Raw genomic sequence first — 26840 nt, forward strand, 5'->3', positions numbered from 1 at the left:
ATATTCGACCAGATAGTGTTTTGTCTGCTTTCATGATGAGTGTCATTCCATTGCTGTGCACGCCATTGCTGTACATTGCCTTCTTTCTTCTTGGACAGGTTAGTGAAGGTTTTTAGTTTTTTTCATTTTCATTGGGTCAAGAAATTTCTTAATAGGTGGATTATTCTCAAGTTTGAAATCTGTATAGCACTGTTCACCAATTTCAAGCACTTTCATTATGTCAAATTATGTCTTGTGATGCCTTTTTTGCAGAGGAGAGACTGAGGTCATGTGGCCCAACTAATGGGGTCATCTAGCTCTGAACCAGACTAACCGCTCTCATAACAGTATTTTCATTGTTTTCAATTCCTTACTTATGTAGGTCTTTGTGAGTAAGATCTGATCTGTAACGAACCACTTCCCTTTTCTGACTCTGTGTTGAGCCGTCATATATCTTTTCACAGCACCCGCCTTAAGGTTGAACTTTAAAACTTGGTTGTACCACCCAGAGTCTGTGTGTCTTTGACTGTTAACTCTGTCGCTTGATCGACCGGAATTCACCCGAACGGGAACCTCGGCCACTGAATCACTGAACCTAGGTGAGGTAGACGTTTGTGAAGCGGGTTTGGTCCTGGTACCATAGCCTCGCCTGGAGCCTTGCCTTCTGGCATAGGATTGGGAAGCAAAGCGACTGGCCCCTTGAAAACCTCTTCTTTATTGATGTTTCGTCTTTGTCTAGGAATATGAACGTGTTCATGAACTTCCCAAGTTCTTTGAGAACCGCTCTTCTCACCCCCCCCACCCCTTCAAGACTGCTAGATCCCTAAATTTCGGATCCACTTTGATCAGCAATGATCATCTGTGCTCTGTAGCGAGGGCATAGTTGGCATTACCCAAAAAGATAACCGCCCATGGTGCCCACCCAGACAGACCCTTAGGGGGAAATCTGGCCACCCGAAACCTTAGTGTCTTCCACCATATCTAGGATCTTGGTCAAAGAACCTATGGCGTCCAAGACCTTGTCTTGGCTATTTCGCCAAGACCCATCAATCCCCTTTTTTGGATCCTTAAACTTGGCTGAAAATGTGCCCATCTTGGGATCTAACTTGGGTGTTTTACCTACCTAACTCTCTAATGTGGGCCTGTTGCATTCCGCTCTGAGACAGCTATGTGCCACTTTCTCAAAAAACCTGTGTAGGTGATGGGCCACATATTGACCCACCTTGTCTCATGGGACCCCCTCCGCTGATTGTGAATGCAGATTTTGATCGGGGTCTAACATATCTTACTATTGCCCCGATCTCACTGGCTGGGGGAGATGGACGCCAGGGTTTAGAGGGCCCTGCCTCATCTGATGCATCATCATCCTGCAACTGCAGGGATAGCGGAGCTGGAGTCTCCTGCAGGGGCTCTGGGGTGTGGAGAGGCATTGCAGGGAGACTGCACTATAAAGGCGTGTTGCAGTTGTTCAAAGGCATTCAGGTTAACTGCTGGTATTGGAGCAGGCTGGGCCAGGGGTAGGTTTGGCGCAGACTGGAGTATCTTGCCACACTCTGTGCAAGAAGCTGAGCGAGGCACTCTTCCATCGGGCCCATAGCTTCATCTACTGCGTGGTGGATAGACATCCATCGCCTGTTACAAACTCTTAATCCCAAGGGAGATAAGTTAAAGGGTCCTGGTACACATCTCCTGAGGTCTCTGTGGGAATAGCAGGAGCTGCACTTAAACAAGGTAGTGTATCTTAGCAATATATTCTGTTAAATGCTACTAATGCAGCACCCCCCCACAGGCAGGGAATATGGGCAGACAGGTGGCTGCACTTTAGGGACTGGGGAGATGCAGTCAAATGTTTATTTGTGGGCAAAGCCGCACTGGGGATGGTTCTGGGCCCTGGGAACACTTTGCCTTTGGTGTTAAAGGCATGGAAGGGGCTCAGCACCTGGGAGTGTGTTCCCTGATGGGACCTAGTTGATCACTGTAAATAGTACAGACACCTGGGGGCGTCAAACAGGCAATACCGACCCGACCCAACTCGGACGTCAAGGCGAAATTTGTACACTAATTTACAGCACAGACCCTGTAAACGAGGCATCTTTCTCCAGGCTTTAGATTCGGTGGTTACTGTGCTCTACGGAAGTGCGATCCTATCAGATTTGAAGCGGACAGGAATCATGTGTTGCTAGGCAGCGCCTCTGGCTTGAGCGTGCTGCACCAAGTAGATATATGCCGCGAAACACGGCCGTGTCAAGGTCCGCGCTATGCGTTATACATGCGCAGCTCCACGTGGAGTTTAAGCGAACACACGTATACCTACATCTCAAGAGACCAAAAAATGTGACTTATCTGAGTGCTGCTGGCAGCGAAGAAAGAGGGCGATCAGAGCAGAGAGAGGACTATTACAGGTTCAACTTCATCCTGATTGGCTACCCTATTGACTACAGTTGCATCAAATATGTTTTATCTTTTTTAAAAAAATGTGTAATAATAGATGGTTTCTTTTTATATGGACAAATTGCGTTCTGTAAATTTTTAAATGTACTTTTATGATTCGTTGTATGAATCGAATAAAGTTTTTGAACCGACTACAGTTGCATTGTGATTGGTTATGTTTTGAGCAATATTCCCAGTGACTCATGGAACTACTAGTTCGCCTTCAAATGTAAAGTTGAAAAAAGAGAAATAAATAAATGAAGCTGCTATGTTAATAAAGTGGAGAGAGAAGAGAATAATCCTCGCCTCCGGTCCTGACATAGAATTATGTCTTGTAATCTCTGCAGATACATGGGTCCTTAAACGGAACAGAGCAGCAAATACATCTTTCTGTGAGATTTTAAGAAAAGTCCTGCAAACTTTTGATGTGATGGTATATTTCCTGTGAATTACGTACAGCAGTAATTAGTGGTTGTGGACAAAAGAGCACATTAGAACATATATGATAGCCCTATTTCCATGTTCAGCTAAAAAATTCTTAAGTAGTTCTATTTGTATGAAAGATGACTGGAATGATTTTACTTGATCTCTTACTATTACTGCTATGTTTTACATGTGATGATGGTGAATTTTCTTTGTTTAGATGAAGCTCTTTGATTACTTTCATGCATGTAGTGGCTAGACGTATGATATTGCAAATGTGGAAATCACAGTGTCCGATATCTTTACAGCTATGGTTGACAAAAATGTGGACCACTAACAAACTGAACTTTTCGTTCAAAAGCACATATTTTGTGTGTGGGTTTCTTTGTGCACATAATGCAAAATTGCTCTGCCCTGTAGGGTCTGAAGTGAAGGGAGTGATGTCACTTTGTTGTAGATAGTGTTGATTTGTTATCAGTTGACATCCTGCAACAGTGCTTCTTAACCTGTGGTCCGGGGACCTCTGTGGGTCTGCAGTGTCTACTCAGGGGGTTAGAAAACTAAATATTAACAGATGAATAAAGTATATGTTGATGAATAAGCAAAATGTACAGTTGAACATTTTAGAACATCCTGTAAATGTGAAGGGATTTGAACTAGGATGCAAAAACGTAAATTTGAGGGTAAATTTGTACCCTCAAATTGATTTGTGGGAGCAGTGCAAGTGTATCAAACGGAATATAGTATGACGATGAATGGTCTCCATTGAATAAAAAAAACTAAAAACAAAACCTCCAACCATCGTATTAAAATTGTTGTCAATAAATATATGTTTGCAAGTTAAATATTAATGTTTCATTTGTGCATTTGTTTGAATGCTTATTTCAAAATTTTTGTTTTGCATTTTAATTTGGGGAAAATGCTTAGGACAGGGTCCCAGGCTAAGTACTGCGAGTGTGGGGAGGTGAGATGGGTCAATGGATTCTAATTATTCAGTGGGGGTCTCTGAGCTCCAGTAACGATTAAGTGGCGGCCCACTGAAGTCAAAGTTAAGAATCCCCATCCTAGATGGGTACTGCTCCTCTATTATGGTTATCAGATAGTAACAGAATTGAGGTCGCCATTCGCTTGGGAATCCAACAGTGTGAGAAGCCCTGACTCTGCTTATTCTTCACAGCAAATATGATTAGAGGAGAGAAATTGACACAGTGGTATCTTGACCAACTAACAGGATCTGTTTTACCCAGGTTGGCAAACAAGAAACCAAACTGAAACCTGCCTTAAAAGATCACAGCCCCACAAAAGGAAGGAATCGGAATTTTGTATTCAGGGAAGTCTTGCTACTGTTGATTGTCTACTGTGCTTGAAGTCTCTGTTCAGGTATGTCGCTGACTAGTATATTCTGCCTTCCTGTCTGAATCTTGCAGTGATAAATATTGCTCCGTAATAGACTTTTTTTGAAGTCTTTGAACAGTGTTTCTCACTATCATATTGCTTTGGGAGTGGAGCCTCATAATAGAGGCGGGGAGCTACTAAACTTTGTGTAGACTGCCAAGTTCAGATTCATACTGGTACACTACAAAGAGTACACTTTTTAATGTTCTATATGTTGGGTCTTCCTGATGTCATATAAAATGTTTAACTTAGTTTCTATTGGCATTATAGTAAAACATATATACATGCTGAAAAGACAGATCGACTTGATTTTTAATCAGCCCGCGCTCCAATGTCCTACTCATGAATGCGTTTCTAACATCTACGAAGCTCACACATTGCTAGCAAGAGATCAAAACTGTGTCTTTACAGGATTTACTTTTAATCTGCTTGGTGGATTCATTCCCTCATTTCCAGGTGACAAATGTGTAGTTTATAAAATAACCTAAAGCAGCCTACACTTATCTGGCTCTAATTGGGTTCGACAAGCCCGGTGAAGTTGCCTAGACTTTTGTTAATCAAATCGAGTATAACATTAAATCAGGGAATCCCACATTGTTGTATAATAGGATCTTCCACAAAGCCATTTCCTAAGCTACTAAATTAGAAGAAGTTTCGAGGGTGTATTGGTGTTTCATCCTTTTTATGGGAGGGGAAGATCACCATATTACAGCTGTAGGTGTCTGCATTTATTTCTTCGCCATTTACTTCGGATGATTCCGATTACTGTGGGTGGGCAGGATGTGCTTTTCACTTAATTTTTTTTGACTGGCTGGCATTTAGTCACAAAATATAATTAATTTCTGCTAACCAATACGTTCATTATTTCATATTGAAGGTATTAAATGCTTACTTCAACAAAAAGGTGTGCTTTTTAAATGTAGGTCACAGAAAGCCTCCCATGGCATTCCTCATCACATCTCCTACGAGACTACGGCTTCAAGCTCTCTAAAGCAATTTTTCCTTACCCTACAGCCTTGCAAGGACATTATGAAATAATACCTAAGGTCTCCATTTTAGTCTGATAGAATTCCTGGCTAAACATTTGTTTATTATTGTTACTGTTTTATAGTCCACTCAAATGTATGAATTCTCGTGATCTATTTGTGATCACTTCCTGTGCTTTTTTACTTAGCAAGTCAGCACCCCACCCCCCACCCCCGCTGCTCAGTTGTAAGTTATGAGTTAATTTAGCAAATTATAATACAGATAATCATATGAACCGTTTCACAAAAGATAAAACGTTGCAGTTGAAGCTCTTACTCTTAAAGGCAAAGAGGATCAGAAAAGGAGATTAGGACCAAATGTTGACTTCCTCATGAGACTCCAGTAGATACTAGTTATCTTGCAACTGTAAAGGTATGACATTTGTACTTAGTAAAAAAGTAAACTTGTCTGTCAAGCTGTCCCTCTGTCAGTGGTAACGTTTGATCTTATCTAGATTTTATGATTTTTAATGCCATTTATGTTTGGCTCTTTAGTTATTTGGATGGATTTGTAAATATTACCCCTACAAAAGTTTGATGCTCACTTACCTTTTCAGGTTAACCGCTTAAACGCTTGTAAATTTGCTTGGAACAGTAACTTTGATGCATTTTGCTCACTTGATTAGAACTTGGGTGCCTGGAATTTGCGAATATGAGCCAAAAGTTATACTTTTTTTAATGCAGTTATTCTTTTACTACTTTACCTTTTCCATTTGTTTTCTCTCTTCTCCGATCTCTAGTTCGCTTTGCTTGTCTCGTTTTTACTCCAGTATTAGGCAGCAAGCTGCATGTTTTCAGTGGCTTGGGTAAAGTAGATTTTGTTATTCACAATTGGTGTTTTGTTTAAATCTATATTGTACGATTGGATTGTGATGGGGCTCTGCACTGGTAAGTGTCTTGCTGTGGTCTCCAGACAGGTCTTATTAGCTTGAAATGCCAATATTGTGAAAGGAAGGAGGCAGAGTAGTGTACTTATTTCGCGATTCCATATTGTTTTAAATAGAGTAGAGGATGTTACAACTGGAGACATGCTTTGTATGCGAAGGGTTAGGGGTGGGCATGTCTACAGGTGGTAAGCTACATTTTTTTGCTCAAAGACTTTTAATAACCAACCTCCGTCCGACTAGCATCTTTGTACTCTGTTAAGATAAAGTGTATTGACCCATAACATATTCGATTCCGGATTGCACAGAAAGCGTCTTTGAGACACCTGCTACAGAATTCCATGGGGCCTCCATATTTAAGATTTAGCAATTAGCCTGTGCTGGAGGATAGTGGATTGATACATCTTGGTATTTCTGTGTTGAAGTGCAGTTTAGCACAGCCACTTGAAGAGCAGTTCAGTTTCAGACAACCGGGGATCGCTTTTATCTTACTAGGCAGGATGGTGCAGTTCTAAGGGTGAAAACGAAGCGCTCTCTGCTGTGGGTTACCTACAGATTTATCCTCGGTTCACCGTTGGATGTGGCGGAATCTAATGTGTGCAAGTGTTGAGGAAGTGAACACGTTATGCTTCCTTTAGTGTTGTTTTGACTGAACATTTGCAATAGTATTAAATATTTTTTTAATTTTGTTTCCTATTGGAAAACGGCAGGCTCTGCATATCCTGTGGTGGCATCTCTGGAATGTAAGTTTTTTTTATTTTTAGATTTTTAAAAAAATATTTTACCTGCAACATATAATATTGTAATCATGAATTGCGGAAAGACATTTGTTGAAAAACTAAAGAAACTTGGTTATGTCAATGCTGAAAAACTGAATGGTGAAGATTTTGACTGGCTTTTTGAGACAACTGACACTAAGTCCTTCCTAGAGTGGTTTTGTGGACATGTTACTGAGCAACAAGTCTTGTCTGGAGATACTCTGAAATCGTTCACCTCTCTCAAGGAGTCAGGAAAGCATATTTTGGACGAAAATGATCTTGAGGAAGTTTTGAAAACATGTAAAGCTGCTGAATCAAGGCACACTTCTGAAGATGAGGTAGAACTTGAGAAACTACAGGAAGAACTTCGGTTCTTGCAAAAGATAACAAATATAAAAGTTAATCGATGTAACAAGCTTCAAGTAATGGCTTCAGCCAATAGCCACATGTCATTAAAATTAAGGGATGAAGAGGAAGTGGGAACAACACATCTACAAGCTGTTCAAGAAGCTTTAAGTGCTGAGAACAATAAGATGGATATGGAACTGAAGAAACTAATTGAAGCAGTTACAACGATGATCTCATTTTTCGCTGCTTCTAGTGTGGTTCTTGGATCTGGATTACCAGCAGTTTTACTATCACAACTTTCTCTTGAGAGCTACTTGTCTCAAGAAGAACAAAGAACGTCTGCCCTCACTTCATACACAAAAAAGCAATTTTTTGAAGGGATCTCAGAGTTGATTGACAGTTCAAATGAAGAGAATTTTCAACTTCTCGAGTTGGATGAGAGCCGGTCATGCATTCATGATGAAAGCAGTGAGCTATATGAACAGAGAACAAGTGAGATGGCCCGGCTGCAGCTGGCATATATTTGTGCGAAACAACATTTGGTTCAGCTAAAAGCTAATGACAATAGTCTGGAGGCTGGTCTAGAATGTGCAAAGGAGCAGCTTCTTTCATTAAGAAATAAGGTGAGTGAACATTGTTGTTCAAAAAGACCTTGGTATGTATAACCAAAGTTGCATTCTCTGATTTTTTTTTTTTTGTGATTTTTTTTTTTTAAAGTACATATGAGTTTCTGCAGCATTATATATCGGTTTAAAAAGTCTAGTCCGTAAAATGCTAAGTAGTTAACATTCAAAATTGCTATTTAGTAAGTTAGTTTAAACCTATCCTCACCCCCACTGTGCAGTTTTAAAATATTTTACTAGAAATACTATGTTGCCATTAAATGGAGGAGGATAAAATGTTTGATTAGCCATCTCATTTTGCTTCTACCACACACTTACTACAATGTACTATGTTTAGCCTCTCCCCTTTTGTAAATTCTGACCAATGACAAGGTTTTAATTTGTATTACTATAGCAGAATGTGAAGTCTAATTTGGAAAACACCCTTCATAATATTCATTTGTTCTTCGATTCCTCATGATTCTTCAAGTTGGAGGGTCAAATGATGTGTTATTTATAAAGATTTGCAGCATGCAAAGAAATCCAGTACAGTCATGAAATGTACGATAGGTTAGCTTTTATATCAGTCAAAACACCTTATCCAATATCATCACAATGAACATTATCCAGAGAAGTTTTAATGGCAGATATTTGAGCATTATGATATGAATTGTGATAGTTCTGATATGCCATGTTGATTCAAAAAAGTGTCACTTTAGCTGAGGTATATTGTGCCCAATCTTTACCATTTTGTTAAATCCTAGTGGCTTAACCCGTTTTGGTTGTTATATTTAGGAATGCGCTAAGGTAACACATATTGACACTACGTTTCTTACTACAGACAAATGAAAAAGAAGAAATCATTGAGGCTAGAAATGCTAGCTTGGAAAATGAACTCCTGCAACTGAGAAATCAAGTGAAACGCATACAAAGTGAAACTCTTCCTGATTTAGTTAAAGAGAATGCACAGCTCTTAAATATGCCAATTGTAAAAGGGGATTTTGATCTTCAGATTGCACGGCAAGATTATTATACATCTAGGCAAGATTTGGTGTGCAGCCAGTTGATGAAACAAAAATCCTCTTTTGAGCTGCTTCATCTAGCTTATGAAATTGAGTTGCGAAAACACAGGGATATTCACCGCCAACTGGAGGCAGTCCTTGAAAATTTGAAGCAATGCAGCAAATCATTGTATCAAAGTCTGGAAATGCTGAAAGACCCAACCATCTCTCGGTTTTCAAAAGCTAAACACTCCATTGACTCCAAAGATGGAACTTCTACTGGGTATGTATTGCTTTGGATAGACATTGAACCCTCACCCCATTTTGATTATTATCATTATCAAGCACAACTTTGTGCTCCTGACACGTTCTAAACTCATGCTTAGTTTCAATCACTTTTCTGTTTATCTCTCACTCTTTCATTTAGTAACCAATTTGCATCATATTTAAAAAAAAAATGTACTCCAAGGATTATTGACTTAAAGCAATAAATAAACCAAATGTATTATTTTGTCTTTGATGTTTAAATGGCTATGAAATATTAGTCTCTCTTGGGGGATTTTCATTGATAATAAGCCCGAATAGTCCCGCCCATGTGCAGGGATCCCGGAGCACTTCTTTAAAATACATCTTCTTTAAAACACATCTTCATAAATGAAGACCTTTGCCTTACTTCAGAAAGACTAGGACCTAATTTGTTAAAAATATTTTGCAGCTATAAAGACTGTTGCTCGCTTACTTTCATTTATATTTGAATAAAGACTAAAATATCATTAAAAAAACTCCGAAAAGGCTTTGGGAGCAGAGTAACTTTCTTATAAATGTCCTTCACACATATATAGCTATATCCTATAGTGTTTACGAGAACAGCCCCAATTCCCTTCGACTTCACACGAGGCAAGAGATATAGATGTACTTCCTCGATTTCCCATAACTGCTGGGATCCGCGTTGCACCAAGGCGAGGGTGTGTCGGTTCAGCCGAGTCCGGCATAAATCGCCGCCAGATCCCTTCCACCTCCTGCTTCTATAAAAACAAGTACTGACACCACTTGAGTCTTATTAATAATTTTTATTTATTCAGATATCTGGCGTTATGCGTTTTGGCAATCTCCACTGCCTTGCTCACACAATATGGACACCATTTTTACACCCTTATTTACACGTAGCCACGCTGTGCATAAAGTGAGACTGTTGAATATTTTTCTGTTAAAATATTTTTCCGTGCCTGCCTAGTGAAATATTATTTTTCTTATTTCATTTTCTTTCTTTTCTTTCTAATACATGTAATGCTCTTATCACTTCAAAGTGCAAGAGCTATGAAAGTGCAAAATTAGATCCTTCATTATACAAAGGTGCATAAATGCAAACTAGAGATTAATTACATAAAAAAAGTTAACCTCTTTAAAATATGATGGAATAGATCAACATTAGTTTAAATGAATCTTAACACTCTATCTATAATAAAACCGAAGTCCAAGTCTGTACAAGGAAAACAATCTTTCTAAGTCCCAAGTGGGATGCATTCATTAAAAGAGTTAAGTTGGGGCAAGTCCTCCCCCAGTGGGATTTTGAATTGCACTTCCCCGCCCTCTTCTAACATAGCTCACTTCAAGGGGAATACGTTTCTTGGTCAAATTTCCACCACGACTCTACCTCTTCTATTACTGTAGTTCTAAATACATAATACCAATTTTCTAATCTGTTAATAAACACTTCTATATCTATCAAATGTCATTAAATAAGCCGAACGAAATGTACACATAATCACAGTATAGTACATAAACACTCACTCTAACCATAAAGTGCAAAACCAGTGCATACTATTTCTGAAACTAAATTGTACTAGTAGATTCATTCATCTAAAGCTGGTCTTCTACAGAACAGGGAAGATTGATCACAGTCTTAAATGTTAAATTCATAGATGAAAGTATAAATCTTTATCAAATTCAATCAGTTTGGAATCTTTGTATTAAGGATGACGATATATTTGGACTCCAACTGCCTCAATCCTTTTATCCTCTTACCTTTAGGAACCAAATCCATTACAAAATACAGTAATGCACTACATCTTCCATTGTGGGATTCATGCAAATGTGGAGCAAGTGGATAACCTCGGTCTTCATTTTTTACCGCTTTCAAATGCTGCTGAATCCTCACATGCACCATATGTATGGTACTCCCTCCATACATCTTAGGGCAGGGGCACTGTAATATGTAATACTGTAATATGTAGACCACATGATCACTCCTGCAATTATATGGGTTGCGTATCTTGAGCAGAGTTTTCAATAATGGTGATGGGACTTCTTTTATATTCAGGCCATGTTTACATGATGACATTTTTGGAACCCGGCATTACCTCTGAGCCAGGTGTCCGATTGTTGTGTCTGGACTATTGATTACCAATTTCTGGCGCAAAGACTTTGCACGTCTGAACACGAAGAGGGCCTTTTTGAGAACCACATGGCCAATCACAGGATCACTCTTAATAAGGTTCCAATGCCTAGTTAGAATATCTCTCAATTTCTGGTGATGTGTGGTACCCTGTGATCATCCTTAGATCATTTTTGTCACCTGATTATTATATATTTTTTCCTGTTCCATTTTGTGCAGATTCCCTTGACACCCTCTTAGCTTTACTTTTTGCTTAACTTAATACCAGAGTACTATACCCTCTTTCAGCAGGTCTGTTCTTAATTTCTATCTGTGCCTCCCTCTATATAGTTTCTTCACTGCAATTACTCTTCATCCGAAGATGTTCAGCGTATGGAATGCTTTGTTTTAATTTACTCCGATTGAAACCTCATCGAGTGCAAAATGGATTTTTCTACGGTTGGCTTTGTGTGTTTGTGTGTATTTTATTGTTTTTTACAAACGTAACGAAACCAAGAATGCATTTCTCTGTGGTACTAATATTGGAGGTAAAATTCAGATTTAAATTCAGTTTTTGTACAAATGCCTCCGCAGATTCAGGGGTTCCATTCCAGAGAATAGATATATTGTCAATAAAACTTGTACAAAGGACCATGTTCTCCACCCACTCTGTGGCATACTGCTTCTCTTCCAGGGGATACTCCTCAATAGTCATAAGCACTGAATGGTCCCGCCCACGTGCGGGACCCCGGAGCAATAGCCAATAATATGCATATATCTACAAATACATATAAATACACATAAAATATATATATATATATATATATATATATATATATATATATATATATATATATATATATATATATATATATATATATTTATACATATGCAGCCTGAAAAACACCAGGCTAGTCTCAAAACTGCCATTATTGCATGTAAAACGTTTACATTTGCTAAATAAAGACATATACATTACATTATAAGATAATGTAAAGAAGAAACACTGCCCTGGGTTTCTTTGAAACACACAACCTTTATTTTCAAAGGTAAAAACAGGCAGGATCATAGAGGCAGATTTAGCCTAGATAGGCTGCATAGTAACAACTGAAAAACTGCGCCGTGCCTTTAAGACCTCCATGAGCCTCCAGGCTCCCATCATGCACCACAGTTAGGTTAGTTCTTTTTTCCGGCTCCTTCTGTGAGGATCCTGGAGCATTGAGCTCGCCAGTTTGTGATATTTTATCACTTTCTTCTGGTATTACTCAAATTTTTTCGTCTTTACTCGACGTCTTTAGTCATTGTTTAACTAATTCAACAATTTTTTCTTGGTTTTTGACTATTTTTCCAGTCATAATGCCGGCCTTATTTGTTAAGTGTCCGGCCTGTGGTAAAAAAAAATGGCCAAGACAGACCCTCATTCGGTCTGTGTAGCTTGTCTACCATCTTCTCACAAGCCAGAACTCTGCTACCACTGTAGTAAGTTGCCTAACAGAATTCTCAGGGAGAGAGAGAAGAGCAGCCTTCAGTCCCTGTATGATATAGGAGATACTGTGAGTGGAAGAGAAGAATTTTATTCCAAGAAGCCTTCTTCTCAGCACAAAGAGCGCTAAGACAAAGGGGAGCAGAGAAAACATCGATCTCCTACCAGATCTTCTTCTAAGGTACCTCTGTGTTCTAATTCGGCATCGAAATCACCGTCGCGACGACCGTCTACGTCGAAACATCCCACACCGTCGAAGAAGATTTTGCCGTCGAAGCAAGGTGAGAAAAGGCGTAGGCGGTCCAGGTCTGGCTCGCCTACGACTGCAAGAGGGCGGGACTCGACGTCGACGGTCGCTGCCGAGAGGCTCGGAACATAAGTCAAGGTCGCCGTCGAGGGGTGCCATGACTTCGAACCGACCAGCAGAGGTTTCAACGTCAGAGCCCAAGTCATTTGGCGTTGAGACACACGACGCTGAGAAGACCATCGCCGTCGAGGCGCACGGCGTCGACGCCTAAGAGACCATCGTCGTCGCCGAGGAAGTCGCCGCTGAGACTATCGCCGTCAAGGAGGTCGACACCTAGGAGGTCGTCGTCGAGATCGCCGTCGAGGAGATCGCCGTCGAGGAGGTCTCAGTCGGTGTCTCCTGCAGCTAAGAGGCCTAGGACGGTGTCTAAAGACCGGTCTAAGGTTCCTACTGTGTTTTCTGGGAGTTCTTCTTCCTCCCCTGGACTACAGATTGTGCAGATCTCTCCAGCGCCCTCAAGAGCACCTTCACCTATTCAGCCAGCGACTAATATCTCGCCACGATGGCTGGGGGAGATTATTATAAGATAATATAAGGAGGATTAATCTTCCAAGATCGTATTCCAGGTCGCCTGTGTCGGCAAGACCTGCTTCGAGATCAATATCGCCCCCAAGACAGTTGGTGCGTTCTCTAAAAAGACGTGAGCGTACTCCTCCGAGAAAACCCCGTTGGTGTGGAGGCGTTCTTCACCCTCAACGAGGTCTACAAATTCGAAGAGGGGATATTCACCGACACTGTCGTCAACTCCTCCGAGTAGGATATCACCGATTGATGATGTGATTACCTTTAATGAGGTTCTCTGTCGTGGAGCGGCTAAGCTTAATATCGAAATGCTTGTCTCTACCACCAAGACAACGGTCATTTTCGAAATGTTGCATCAAAAGCTAATGTCAAGGCCCTTACATCCTCTGATACCAGGTCTGTTGGAGCCTGCGCAGCACAAGTTCTTGACTCCAGCAGCTTTGGGAGTGGTTCCTTCTCGGATCGCTAAGAAGTATAAAGCACCGGACAATGATCCGTTCTTTCTGAGGGCTGAGCCAAAACCGGATTCTGTGATTGTCTCAGCGGCATGCAAAAATCAAACGGGAGCGGCGTCGTGCAAAAATCAAACAGGAGCGGCATCATCTTCTGTGCCGCCAGATAAGGACAGTAAGGCTATGGACTCAGTAGGGAAGAGAATGTGTGCCACCTCTGCTTCCTACATGAAAGTCGCCAGCGCTTCTGCTTTGCTGGGTCGCTATGACCGCGCACTATGGGACTCCATGTCTCGTTTCGCAGAAAAGCTTCCTAAAGAAGACAAACACGACTTTCTTGATCTTACACGAAGGTGGGCTAGTGGCTAACCAGGTGATTAGTGCAGCCGCTGTTGCTTCTGATTTATCTACGCATGGCTACGCACATGGACTCTGCGCCAGGCGCTCAGCTTGGTTGAGGCTCACAGGTCTTAAGCCTGAGGCACAACACCGGATTCTTAATCTGCCTTTTAATGGAACATCGCTCTTCGGATCTCATGCTGACGATGAGATGTCGCGAATGAAGACGGAGCTTGATACAGTGATAGCTTTTGGTCTTGAGAAAAGGAAGGATTTTAAGAAAAAATACCGTCCATACGACAAGAGACAGAACCAGCAGAGGGTTCAAACCCCTCAATGGTCGTCTCAGCAGAATCCGGGAAGATCTCAGTTCTCCCAGCGTCCTCCTGGTAAAGGAAGAGGTGGCATTTCCAGGCAGTCTGCACCTGGAAACAAGCAACCGCAACAAAAGCAGTGAGTTTTTGCTTCCCCTGAGCCCGTTACCCACTCCGGTGGGGAGAAGTGTTTGTTTTTGCCTGGAAGAGTGGACAAACATCACACTGGACAAATGGGTTCTGAATATTGTAAAGAATGGATATTCCATCAGATTCAAGTCCCCTCCACCTTCCATTCCTCCTCAAAAGACTGTAACCCATCGAATTCATCTTTTGAGACAAGAGGTGTCTGCCTTAATCCTAAAGAATGCCATCGAGGAGGTCCCAAAGACACAGCGTCGACAAGGCATTTACTCCGATACTTTCTAGTTCCAGAGAAAGGTCCAAACAAGGAGTTCAGGCCCATACTAGATCTCAGGCGTCTCAACCTATTCATTCGGCGAGAAAAGTTCAGAATGCTGGCGTTACATCAAATAATTACACTTTGTATCAAGGGGACTGGATGTGCTCCATAGATCTTCAAGATGCTTATTTTCACATCCCCATCGCCCCAAAGCATCGGATGTTTCTACGGTTTTGCATCCAAACCAGCCATTTCCAATTCACACTTTTGCCCTTCGGGCTAAAGTCCGCTCCTTGCACCTTTTCAAAGTGCATCGCAGTCGTAGCGGCTTTCCTGAGGAAGAGGCACATTTTCGTCTACCCCTACCTAGACGATTGGCTGCTAAAGAGTGCGTCTCCGATTTTGCTTCAGCAACATCTCAAGTTCTGCATACATCAGCTGCGGAGACTTGGCCTACACGTAAACTTCAAAAAGTCTATCATCCATCCCGCGCAGAGGATACACTATCTGGGCGCACTTCTGGATTCAAAGGACGCAAAAGCGTATCCTTCGGAGGAGAGACTATCCTCCATTCTCCTCAAGTGTCAAACTCTACTGAAGACTCCTCGACCCACAGCCAGACAGATCTCGTCTCTTCTAGGGTCCATGGCTTATTGTATTTTCCTCGTTCTAAACGCCAGGCTGCACATGAGACCTCTGCAGCAGTCTCTGGAGGATCAGTGGTCCCAGTTTTCAAATCGTTGGGAGGACAAACTGTCACTATCCTTGTCAGTACGGATCTCCATTCGATGGTGGATGCAGCGGAGTCTTCTGGTAGTGGGAGTGCCTTTCCAAGAGGACATGCCCAGACAATCGCTGGTGACAGATGCGTCCCTTCAGGGATGGGGCGATCATCTGGGATCGCTTCAAGTTCAAAGAGTGTGGTCCGAAAAAGACTGTATCATATAAACATGTTGGAACTCTGAGCTCTCTACCTAGCTCTCAAGGCTTTCTTTCCCGCGATCAAGACATCCTCCCTTCTTGTTCAAACGGACAACACAACAACGATGTACTATCTAAACAAGCAGGGCGGAACGAGATCCAGACCTCTTTCGCTCGAAGCGCAAGCAATCTGGAAATGGCTTCTGGCTCGAGGTATGAAAATATCGGCGGTCCATCTGCCGGGTGTCCTCAACATCCAAGCAGACGACCTAAGCAGACACTTCGCAGAAGCGCACGTCTGGGTCTTAAAAGAAGAAGTGATAAGAGAGGTCATCCAGGCCTGGGGGACACCAGAAATCGATCTCTTTGCGGACGCCGAAAACGCAAAATGCCGTGTCTTCGCGTCCAGATACCCACAACGAGGATCCAAGGGGAATGCTCTGGATGGACTGCTCAGAGACATTACTCTACGCTTTTCCACCGATTCCACTCCTTCCCTTGGTGATCAAGAAACTGTACAAGTCCAAGACGGAGATCATCCTTGTGGCTCCAGATTGGCCTCGCCAATGGTGGTACCCGGATCTCCTGTATCTGTTCAAAGTACCGCACAGGAGGCTGCCTTGCTGTCCGGATCTGCTGACCAGAGAGAACGGCAGGGTGTTCCACCCCAACCTGCCGTCCCTGAAGCTGGCAGTGTGGCTCCTGAGTTCATACAATATGTACATTTAGGCCTCTCGCAGGACTGTATGCACATTTTGAGAAAGGCGAGGAGAGCTTCTACAAGAAAGTCGTATGCTTTCAAGTGGAAGCGTTTTTTCATGTGGTGTGCTGCTGAAGGTCATGACCCTATTCGAGGTCAAGAACAAGTACTGTTACCATGTTTACTTTCTTTGGCCAAAGCAGGTTTACAGTATTCCTCTATAAAGGTCCATCTGGCAGCAATTACAGCATATCGAAAGTCCTCCACTCGGGTTTCTTTCTTTCAAATGCCAGTTGTGAAGGATTTTCTGGAGGGTCTCAAAGTGTATCCTCCGGTGAGGGCTCCCTCTCCTCCTTGGGAGCTTAATGTGGTTTTATCCAAATTGATGGGCCCTCCATTCGAACCTATTCATAAGGCGTCCCTTCAACATCTGTCATGGAAGGTGGCCTTCCTAGTAGCTATCACTTCTGCGCGCAGGGTGAGCGAGAACCTTTGTTCTACAGAACCGTATCTCGTTTTCCATGCGAATAGAGTGGTGCTTCGGACTCATCCGAGATTCCTTCCTAAGGTAGTCTCGGACTTTCACATTAACCAGTCAGTTACACTGCCTACGTTTTTTGCTAATCCGAACACTCCAGCTGAGAAAGCTTTACACTCTTTGGACTTAAAAAGAGTTTTGAAATTTTATCTTGATCAAACCAAGAGTGTTCGATAGTTGATCATTTTGTTTGTGAACTACGGCCCTCTGAATACAGGCTTGTCTGCATCTAAGAGGTCCATTTCTAGATGGATTGTGTCTTGTTTTATGTTATCTTACCAGTTGGCACGGAAACAGCTCCCGGGCAAGCCGAGAGCGCATTCAACTAGAGTAAAAGCTGCTACGATAGCAATGCTTAAAAAAGTTCCTATTCATGAAATTTGTAAGGCAGCTATGTGGCTTTCGGTTCATTCCTTTGCACGCCATTACTGCCTTGATTCTGATACTCCGGCGAATGCTCAAGTTGGTCAAACATCCCTGAGAAATTTGTTTGGGTAATATATATTAGTATACTGTTTAGAGAGACTGTTATTCGTCCGCAGGGTATGGGATGGGCTTGCTATTCTATTCAGTGCTTATGACTATTGATGAGTATCCCCTGGAAGAGAAGGATAAGTTACTTACCTGTGATCCTAGTTCTCTTCCAGGGGTATACTCATCAAAGTCATAAGCAACACACCCTCCTCACCGGGCGAATACCAGAACTGTCTATTTTACATGTTACCCATGCTGTTATCACACTGTTATACGCCGTCCAAAAGAACTGACCTAACTCACCTGTGGTGCATGATGGGAGCCTGGAGGCTCATGGAGGTCTTAAAGGCACGGCGCCAAGTTTTTCAGTTGTTACTATGCAACCTATCTTGGCTAAATCTGCCTCTATGATCCTGCCTGTTTTTACCTTTGAAAATAAAGGTTGTGTGTTTCAAAGAAACCCAGGGCAGTGTTTCTTCTTTACATTATCTTATAATGTAATGTATATGTCTTTATCTAGCAAATGTAAACGTTTTACATGCAATAATGGCAGTTTTGAGCCTAGTATGTTTTTCAGGCTGTATATATATATATATATATATATATATATATATATATATATATATATATATATATAATGTTTATGTGATATGATATATATATCCACAAACGCCACTTCCTGATCCACCCAGGACCGGCGAGGCAAAGTAGGAGGCGGACCACGTACTTCACAGGCTCTTCACTTTATTGCATCTGGTAAAAACAGGAGGCCAATGCGCGTTTCGGGCTTCAAGAGCCCTTGTTCACATGCAAAGAACTAGTGCAGCTTTTTGATTTTTATAATGCTCAAGTGACCAGTTTAAACACCGCCCTTCTCCTGGTCACATGACCGTAGACAACATCTACTAAGAAGTAAAGGTTATTCACTGTGCAAATACGCAAAAAAACGTCTGGCATAATTAAACTTTTGTCAGTTAGTTCCTGACAGATGGCATTTATCATTTCATTCATAAAAATAGTTTTATGTACACTATTTTAAATTGCAATTCATATATATACAAAATTCTCATATATATATATATATATATATATATATATATATATATATATATATATCTATATATCTCTCTCAAATCCAAAATCGCACTTGACGTGCACAAAGGAAACCGCACTCCGGGCAGCTGTGATTGCAAATGTCTAGTTTATTACAGCAAACAGACGCGTTTCGGCGGAAGTGCCTTTTTTGATGTGTGTGTGTGTATATGTATATATATATATATATATATATATATATATATATATATATATATATATATATATATATACATCTGAAGAATGCAATATACCAGGATAAATTCAAAAAAAGAGGCCAAAAGAACGTTTAAACTCCATAGTAAGATTTCACCATATTGTTTAGGGTGGGTTCAAAATAAAGTGCAAAATACAGTGCTGGACTATATATATACTAGCAGCCCGCCCCAGCGTTGCCCGGGGCAGAAGGGGGCTGGGGGCAGCATTTCAGGCTTGCGTGCACCCATGGCTCCCGCCTGTCCCTCCCGCCCCTCGTTGCGCACCCGCGGCTCTTGGATGGTTCACTTACCGCGGCTCTTGGATGGTTCACTTACCTTACACGCCGCTCCTCCTCGCGCTGCTGATTTTACCGTTCCACTGCTCCTCCGCTTCTCGCTGGTCATTACCGCTAGTCCGCCGCTCCTCCCCGCCTGTCCGCCGCTCCTCCCCGCGATCATGTCCTCCGCTCTTCCTGTTGCTCCTGAACGCCGCTCCTCTCGGCGCTTCTTTCAGGGGACTACTTTGTTTTTAAAGTTAATTTTTTTTAATTTACGTTTTTTTAATTATATGTAGCCTATGTCCATCTACACACCCTGACAATTTCAAGGATGTATCAGGTGTGTGGATTGGCGCTGTGGTTCCCGAGTTTACCTGGCTCAAAGGGTTGTGTTCTCTCTTTATAATAGTAGTATAGATATGTAGATATATGCATATTATTGGCTATTGCTCCGGGGTCCCGCACGTGGCCGGGACTATTCAGTGCTTATGACTTTGAGTATACCCCTGGAAGAGAACTAGGATTACAGGTAAGTAACTTATCCATCATGATCACTTGCTCCTCCCACCAGCCCATATGTAAATTGGCATAACTGGGTGTGAAGCAGGTTCTACGTTGATGACCTTTACACCAGCACAGAGCCATCTCTTAATAATGAGTGGTGTCTCCAGAATAATTTCTTCACGTTTGGAAAAGACACAGACAAGTCAGGGGTACTGCCATTGGCACCTACTTCGCCCCCAGTTATGCCAACTTATATATTGGCTGGTGGGAGAAGCAAGTGCTCATGAATATTGTATAGGTGATTAGGTGTTGAATATTGTATAGAATTGTTAATGTTTCAGGTTTACAGTTCCTCCACCAAACAGTCAAGCTAAATCATCAATTAACCTCTAGAGATGCTCCAATCAGAAGTGAAATGTCTTCTGCAAATATATACGTTGAAACCTGTACCCTTCCACCAAAGAGGAAAAGTAATTTATCCTGTTTAATGTTTGTTGAAAAAGAAAGGTCCAGACATCAAATACAGACCCATGCAAGAGGTGTAAATCACAAAAAAATGGATACGGAGAGAAAAATTTGAATGCTTGCAATACATTAATGTATCCTCACATCCATCAAGGGCACCGTCTCTGTTCCGTATACCTTCAAGATGGGTACATTCGTATCCCAGTAGCCAGTAGGCACAGAAAATTCTTAATATGTGTATAATGAGGCAACCATTTCCAGTACAAAGTACTTTCTTTTGGCCTCAAATCATCTTCCAGAACTTTCTCAAAGTGCATGGCAGGGACTGTCCATGTTTCGGGAAACTTTGAATATTAGTCTATCCCTATCTAGGTGACTAGCTTTATTAACTCGCTGTGTCTACTCTGTCGAAGGGTTCACACATCAATAACAAAAAATCGACCTCACCAGTTCAGTCTCTTTATTATCTAGGAGAAAATATCGACTCCATAAAGGCAAAAGTATATCCTTCAGAGGAGTCTTTTATCTCATATGTCTGACATATTAATCTCTCATGAAAGTATTCCATCCAGCGGTGAGACCAGTGTCTTCTCTTCTGAGCCAGTGGCATCCAGCATATTTCTGATACCAAATGCCTATCTTCATATGAGGCCAATACAAGGGTGTCCGGAAGACTAGTGTAGTCAGTACTCTGGTAATTGGGAAGACCCAGATCACCAGCGAGACAGTCTCTCAAATGGTGGTTTCAACAGAAAAATCTCCTTCAATGGATGCCCTTTCATCAGGAGGGTCCATCGTACAATATGGACAATTGAATTTACCGTAAGATTGCATGGACATTCTAAAAGAGGCAAAACGTCCATCAACACATACATCTTAAGTTTGCAAATGGAAGAAATTCTGTATCTGGTGCTGTGACATGAACATTAATTTACCACTTGCTAAGAAGAAGCTTTACTTTCCATACTGACTTTATTTGGCGAAATCTGGTTTACAGTCTTCTATTAAAGTCTATTTGGTAGCTATTACTGCCTACAGAAAATGTCATTCACAAAACTTTTTTTCTTTTCAAAGTCTGCTATTAACGACTTCTTAGAAGGCATAAAAGTCTTTTCCCCTGTATGCTGTCCTTCTCACTGGGAGTTGAATGTCGTACTTTCACATCACATGACGGACCATTTCAAACTTACCCATAAAGCTTCATTATAGCATCTTGGAAAACGGCTTTTCTAGTTTCCATTATATCAGCATGTAGGGTTAGTGAGATTCAAGCTTTATGCTTCCATGTACTGTACACAGTTCATAGCAACAAAGTAATTATGAGCACTCATCGAAAATTTGTGTCGCAAGTAGTTTTAGATTTTCACATTAATCAAACTATTACCCCGCCAACATTCTTTCATAATCCGTCAACTCCAGCGGAATAATCCCTACACGCTTTAGATGTGAGACCGGTGTTGAAGGTTTGTCTAGGCAAAAAAAACACAAATCTAAGCAATGGTCTGTAAATTATGGTCCTTTACATATAGGTCTAGCCTCTTCTAAACAATTCTTTTGTTCAGAAAGCAAACGAAACCCTGACTGGTAAACTGGAGGTTCATTCTACTACAGGGAAAGCAGCCACAGCTGTTTTAATCTGTAACATTCCTATTACAGATATCTGTAAAGCAGCTGCACGGAGGACTGCTCATACTTCTACGAGACATTATTGCTTAGACTTGTCTGCTAGAACAGATGTTCAAGAGTACCAGCTACCCTAAGGAATCTCTTTGCTTGGCTGCTTTGTTGAATCAACTTTTTTCTTTTCCACTGTTGTTGGTAGTGATGGGCTTGCTACTTTGTTCAATGCTTATGGGTATGAATGGAGATCCCCTCCTCTCCCACTCCCCCTCCCTCCTCGAGAGAAGGAATGGTTTCTTACCTGTAATACTAGCTCTCTTACAGGGGAATCTCCATTGAAATCATTAGCAACCCGCCCTCCTCTCCAGTGGCAGAGACAAAATTATTTAATGCACATTCTGTTTTGATTAGTTGTACTCCAGGAAAAAAAATACTGAAATAACTGCTATTTGCGGGGCATGATGGGACACTGGATGTCTGTGGGCCTTAAAGATGCAGGGTCAGTTTTTATGACTAAAGTTCTGCAGCCTATATGTCTACATTACCCTATTCCACCTTCTTCATTTTCTTCAAGAAAACGGTTTGTGAAGGATATTTATAAGAAGAAATTAACCTGCTCCTGGAATTTTTTTTTTTTTTATTAATGATTTTTTGACTTTTTAAAATATAAATGAGTTATTGGCCAATATAGCTTTCTTTCTTTTATAGGCTGTAAAACATTTTAAACAAACTATGCCCTATTCTTGACCTTCCTGAAGTAAGGCCAATGTTTACATTTAAGAAGTTGTATTTTTAAGAAGTGCTCTTGGATTCCTGCATTTGGGCGGGACTATTCGATGCTTATGATTTCAGTGGAGATTCCCCTGAGGGAGAACTAGTATTACAGTTAAGAAACCATTCTTTGCTTTTGTACTAGATAAGTATTAAACAGAAGTATGATTTCATATTTGTGGCATGAGGAAGTAATACCTAGAAAGTTTGTTGCCCTGCAAAGAAGTCTGAGTGAATCATCTTGTTTATTGATTTAATTTCTTTAGGTCGAGCCTAGGCAGCGCCTGCGCTGTCTATTCGAGACATGCTGTATTCACTCTGTGGACTTACAGCCCACCAATTGCCTTTTTATTCGCCCCTTCGATTGTCGTTCAAAAATGCATACTTGCTTGTGGTTAATCCTTCCTTTTTATCCCTCCTTGTGTTTAGGTTTCTTACCACAAAGCACCGCCCAATTTCTGTTAACATTACGGTGTTTGTTGATTTGGGAGGCTGTTTTTCCTTTGATTCTTGCTAGTGTCACTGTTTGCTAGTCTTGGGTGGTTCAGCTTTGGCACCTGTCATTAATCTCTCCGTTCAAATACTGAGATAAAATGTCAGACTCGTCAGACGCTGTGTTTGAAATAACCTTTTTTATTTTTTTTTCTGATAGTGTGTTTTTTTTCCGCGAAATCCCTTCTGCCTCGCTGCTTGTTGCTTTACCAAGCCTCTGTAACTGGACCTTCAGCAGCCCCATCTTGCTGCACAGTTAAGGGGAAGGCATGGGCAACTGTCACATTTTCACACTTTACATGAGCACTAGTTATGGTATGAAATGTCGGATTTATTTTTGGGGCATTTTTATAGAGCACAAACTCTACTGACCCAAAGGTATGGAAGCACTTTACAAAAGCGCCAGTTAAATTACACACGGTCAGTTTAATTGTTTTATTTTAGGTGCACAAAGATTTTAAGTGGTGTTTATTCATTATTTCCCCTCTACCTGACAAATGGTAGCATTTTGTTATTTCCAGTACTCCTATACCCAGGGGGCTGGGTCAGAGGGCGAGGCCGTGGGGTTGCTAGGAATCTAATGGTGCTAGCAGTGTTTTGAATGGAAAACTCTAGAGATGGGTGCCTGATCTCCGCCATTGAAAAGTACTTTTATGCTTTTTTCTTTTCATAGGCTGTTCAATACTCTAGTGATGCAGTCACACACACAATGTTAGTGTTGTTATGCTGTTGACTTGCATCAAGGTACTTGTCTTTTTGTCTGTGCGTTAAGGTCTTGGCTTGTGTCCATAAATGTTACTGAGGCAACCATTTATTCCTGAATCACACAGCATGACCCTGTGTGTAGTAATTGTATAGCACTTTAACCCCTGGCCGCACCGCACCCAGGATGATGTATTGCATGGCTAAACACTTCTAACATTCCAAAGGCGAGACCTATTGGCTATTCCAACACTTGTTTATTCAGTAATTTTTTAATTGCACAGTAACCCCCTAGGCCCTCCTTCCACAGGCCCCCTTTTAAAATCCAACCCTTTCCACAACCAAGAGGAATATCAACATTGTTGCTTGCCCTGTCCTACCCACTGGTAAATTGGAGGCCGTACAGCTAGATGTTCTGTCTCTGTGCCGTCAGAAGAGGAGGTCGAGCTACTCCATGTAAAACCTATCTGGAAATTGAGCAGGTTGCATGGATAGTTCTTACTGCATTTAAATACCACTGACTAAAATCACTTGCCAGAAATCTTAAGATAGCGTCACAGGTCAAGGTGAAGGATGTCTCTTTAATAATGAAACATCAATATCTTCATTAGTAGGGGTTACCACACTTTGGCCAACCTATTAGTAGTAGTCTGAACCATGTGTGTTCCCCATTGGGTGGATATGGCTTGGCACGCTGCCAGTACGAGGTGTCATCTGCCTTCCTCTTCCAAGAGCAGTAGGAATTCTTCCAGAACTGGGATTTCTTAGAAGAGCCACCTCCTGAGTCTTTTATATGGATACATCCTATATCCTGTTCAGTCCTGTTAGTACCATTTGCCAGTAACAGATCAATTTAGGATATGTGTTGTAATGCTCCCATTGCCCCACATCTTCTTTAACATCAACTAGACCTGCGCCCATCCATTCCCTTGGCTTTACTTTTGTACACTGCAATATTAGTTTATAAAAGGTGCCTCCTTCCCCACATGGTGCTCCTGCAAAATTAGTAAAAATTAGTGTAAATTTAGTTCCTATGTCTTATCTGACAGCTGTCTGTCCAAGACTGTTTCCTATCATTTCTGCCATGCCAAATTAAGAATCTGAAAGAGACTGCAGTTATAGATTCCTTACCTTAGAATTACCACCAGGCGTCCGACTGGATCCGGAGAGATATTTTCGTAGCAGTACTCCTGCATGTTGGTAGATGGTGCCAGTTGACTGTGTCTGTCGTCGGCGTTGTGGGTGCCGGGATGGCGTTGTAGTGTCTACTTGGACGCTCCCCCCCCCCCCCCGCGCCAGCCAGCGCAGATCCAGAGAGAGCGTGCCCCTTGGTCTGTTTTTAACTATAAACGTTTTTTGACTTTTGTCGACTTCTTTTTCAAGTGTTCGACTCCTGGTGCACGATGGATGCCCCATCGTCGGACCGGATTGAAGCCCTCAGACTCCTGTCACAAGTTGATGTCGGTCACCGATCTGCACCTTGTGTGTCTTTGATACTTGGAGCGCGACCACCAACTGAAGTTGTGCTCCGACTGCCGGGCCATGAACCCGAAGTCTTTGTGGGAGCGGTACCGAAAGCTTTTGGAGGCCCGGGAGTCTGCTCCGCGTCATTCGAGGTCCTGGTCGCAGGACTGATCGCGGAATCACTACCAAACGTCAACGTTTTCGCACTCCTGGTAAGTTGAAGCACAAGTAGAGGGGAAAAAGCATCGTCGCTCTTCGCCTTCTCGTCGGCCGACGCGAAGCATGACCTAGAGCGCCATCGCTCTCCAGCTCCATAGCCCCCTGGGATGGCTATGCGCTTCTCTCGCCTTCCCACAGAGTCCCTGCCCAGCTTTGTGGATTTAAGGAAGTGCTCCATAGCATTTTTGGGCAGCCCGATTCTGTAGGCGCACCTTTGGCCCCACGGACTCCGCTGGGGGCCCTGGGCCTTCGATGCCGGCGGCTCTGGCTTCGGAGCTGGAGGGCCCCTATGGATCCAGGCCTGGATCCGGATTGGCGCCGGTCGACCTCACGATACCTTCCTCGGTGCCGATTCCAGTGATGAAGCAACCGACGCCTGCAGTGCCCCCAACCTGCGCCAACCCCGGCCTCACCCCGACTTTAACCTGGTGCCGGACCAACATCATTCAACGCCTGTACCAGCGCCAGTGGGTACTTTTGTATCGCTGTTCATCCCTGGTGTTCCCTATTGCCCTGAGTGGCATACAGAGGAGGGTGAGGAGGACTGGGAGGGGTCTATTGGCCCTCTAGCTGACCAGCTAGAAGAACCAGACAGGCGAGAGGAGTTTGGTGACGCCAGTGGTCTGGATACCTCCCCAGACCTTGGCATGTGTCCACACCCCCCTACGGTGGCAGTCAGGACTTACCCCCTGACAGAGGTGCTTCAGCCGGCAGCGGTCTCTTTGGAGCTCCTGCTACCTTTATAATGAAACTCTCACCAACCTCCTTCTGGGCCCTTGGTCCAAGCCCAGCACAGGGGCTGGTCAGGATGATTGCCAGACTCCACTGCCCGGCCCTGGGCGGCCCACTTTTCCTCTCACAACACCCCACCCCCGAGAGCATGGTGGTCCAAGCCTTGTCCTCAAAAGATGCATTCCCTACCGCTCCCCCATGTAGAGAATCTAAGAAGCTGGACCACCTTGGGAGGAAGAGGTTTTCATCTGCCAGCTTAGGGCTGCGGTTGGTGAACACTGCATGCCTCTTGGGCTGTTATACCCATACAGTGTGGGATACGGTTGCGCAAGTGCTGTCACAGTGCCCGGAGGAGGCTTGGGCCAGGCTCACCCGCACAGTGGCTGTGTGTTAAGATGCAGCAAAGTTCGGTGTGGGCTGGTTACCGCCGACTCTGGATAGAACTGTTTCCAGGTCGGTAGCACTGAGGCGCTACGCCTGGTTGAAGACCTCTGGTTTTTCAGGGAATGTCAAATCCACCCTTCTGGACAAGCCCTTTGATGGCCGTCGCCTCTTTGGTGGTAAGGCGGACTCGGTGCTCAAGCTCTTCAAGGATTCTAGGGCTACGGCCAGATCCTTGGGGCTCGTGGCAG

The 26840-nt window shown here is 42.6% G+C and overlaps 1 protein-coding gene across 1 annotated transcript in view; it reads left to right on the forward strand.

The window, feature by feature from the left end:
* The window catches only part of HAUS3 (HAUS augmin like complex subunit 3), a 108167-nt gene that overhangs the window by 33845 nt on the left and 47482 nt on the right, over positions 1–26840 (forward strand). Inside the window, exons 2-4 of the mRNA XM_078678604.1 lie at positions 4080–4212; positions 6847–7865; positions 8686–9128. Of these exons, the coding sequence (XP_078534730.1) occupies positions 6945–7865; positions 8686–9128 (1364 nt within the window). The 5' untranslated portion in view covers positions 4080–4212; positions 6847–6944. The remainder of the gene's footprint in view (positions 1–4079; positions 4213–6846; positions 7866–8685; positions 9129–26840) is intronic.

The sequence above is a fragment of the Lissotriton helveticus genome, chromosome 2_2 (genome assembly GCF_964261635.1).
Source record: "Lissotriton helveticus chromosome 2_2, aLisHel1.1, whole genome shotgun sequence".
Classification (NCBI taxonomy): Eukaryota; Metazoa; Chordata; class Amphibia; order Caudata; family Salamandridae; genus Lissotriton; species Lissotriton helveticus.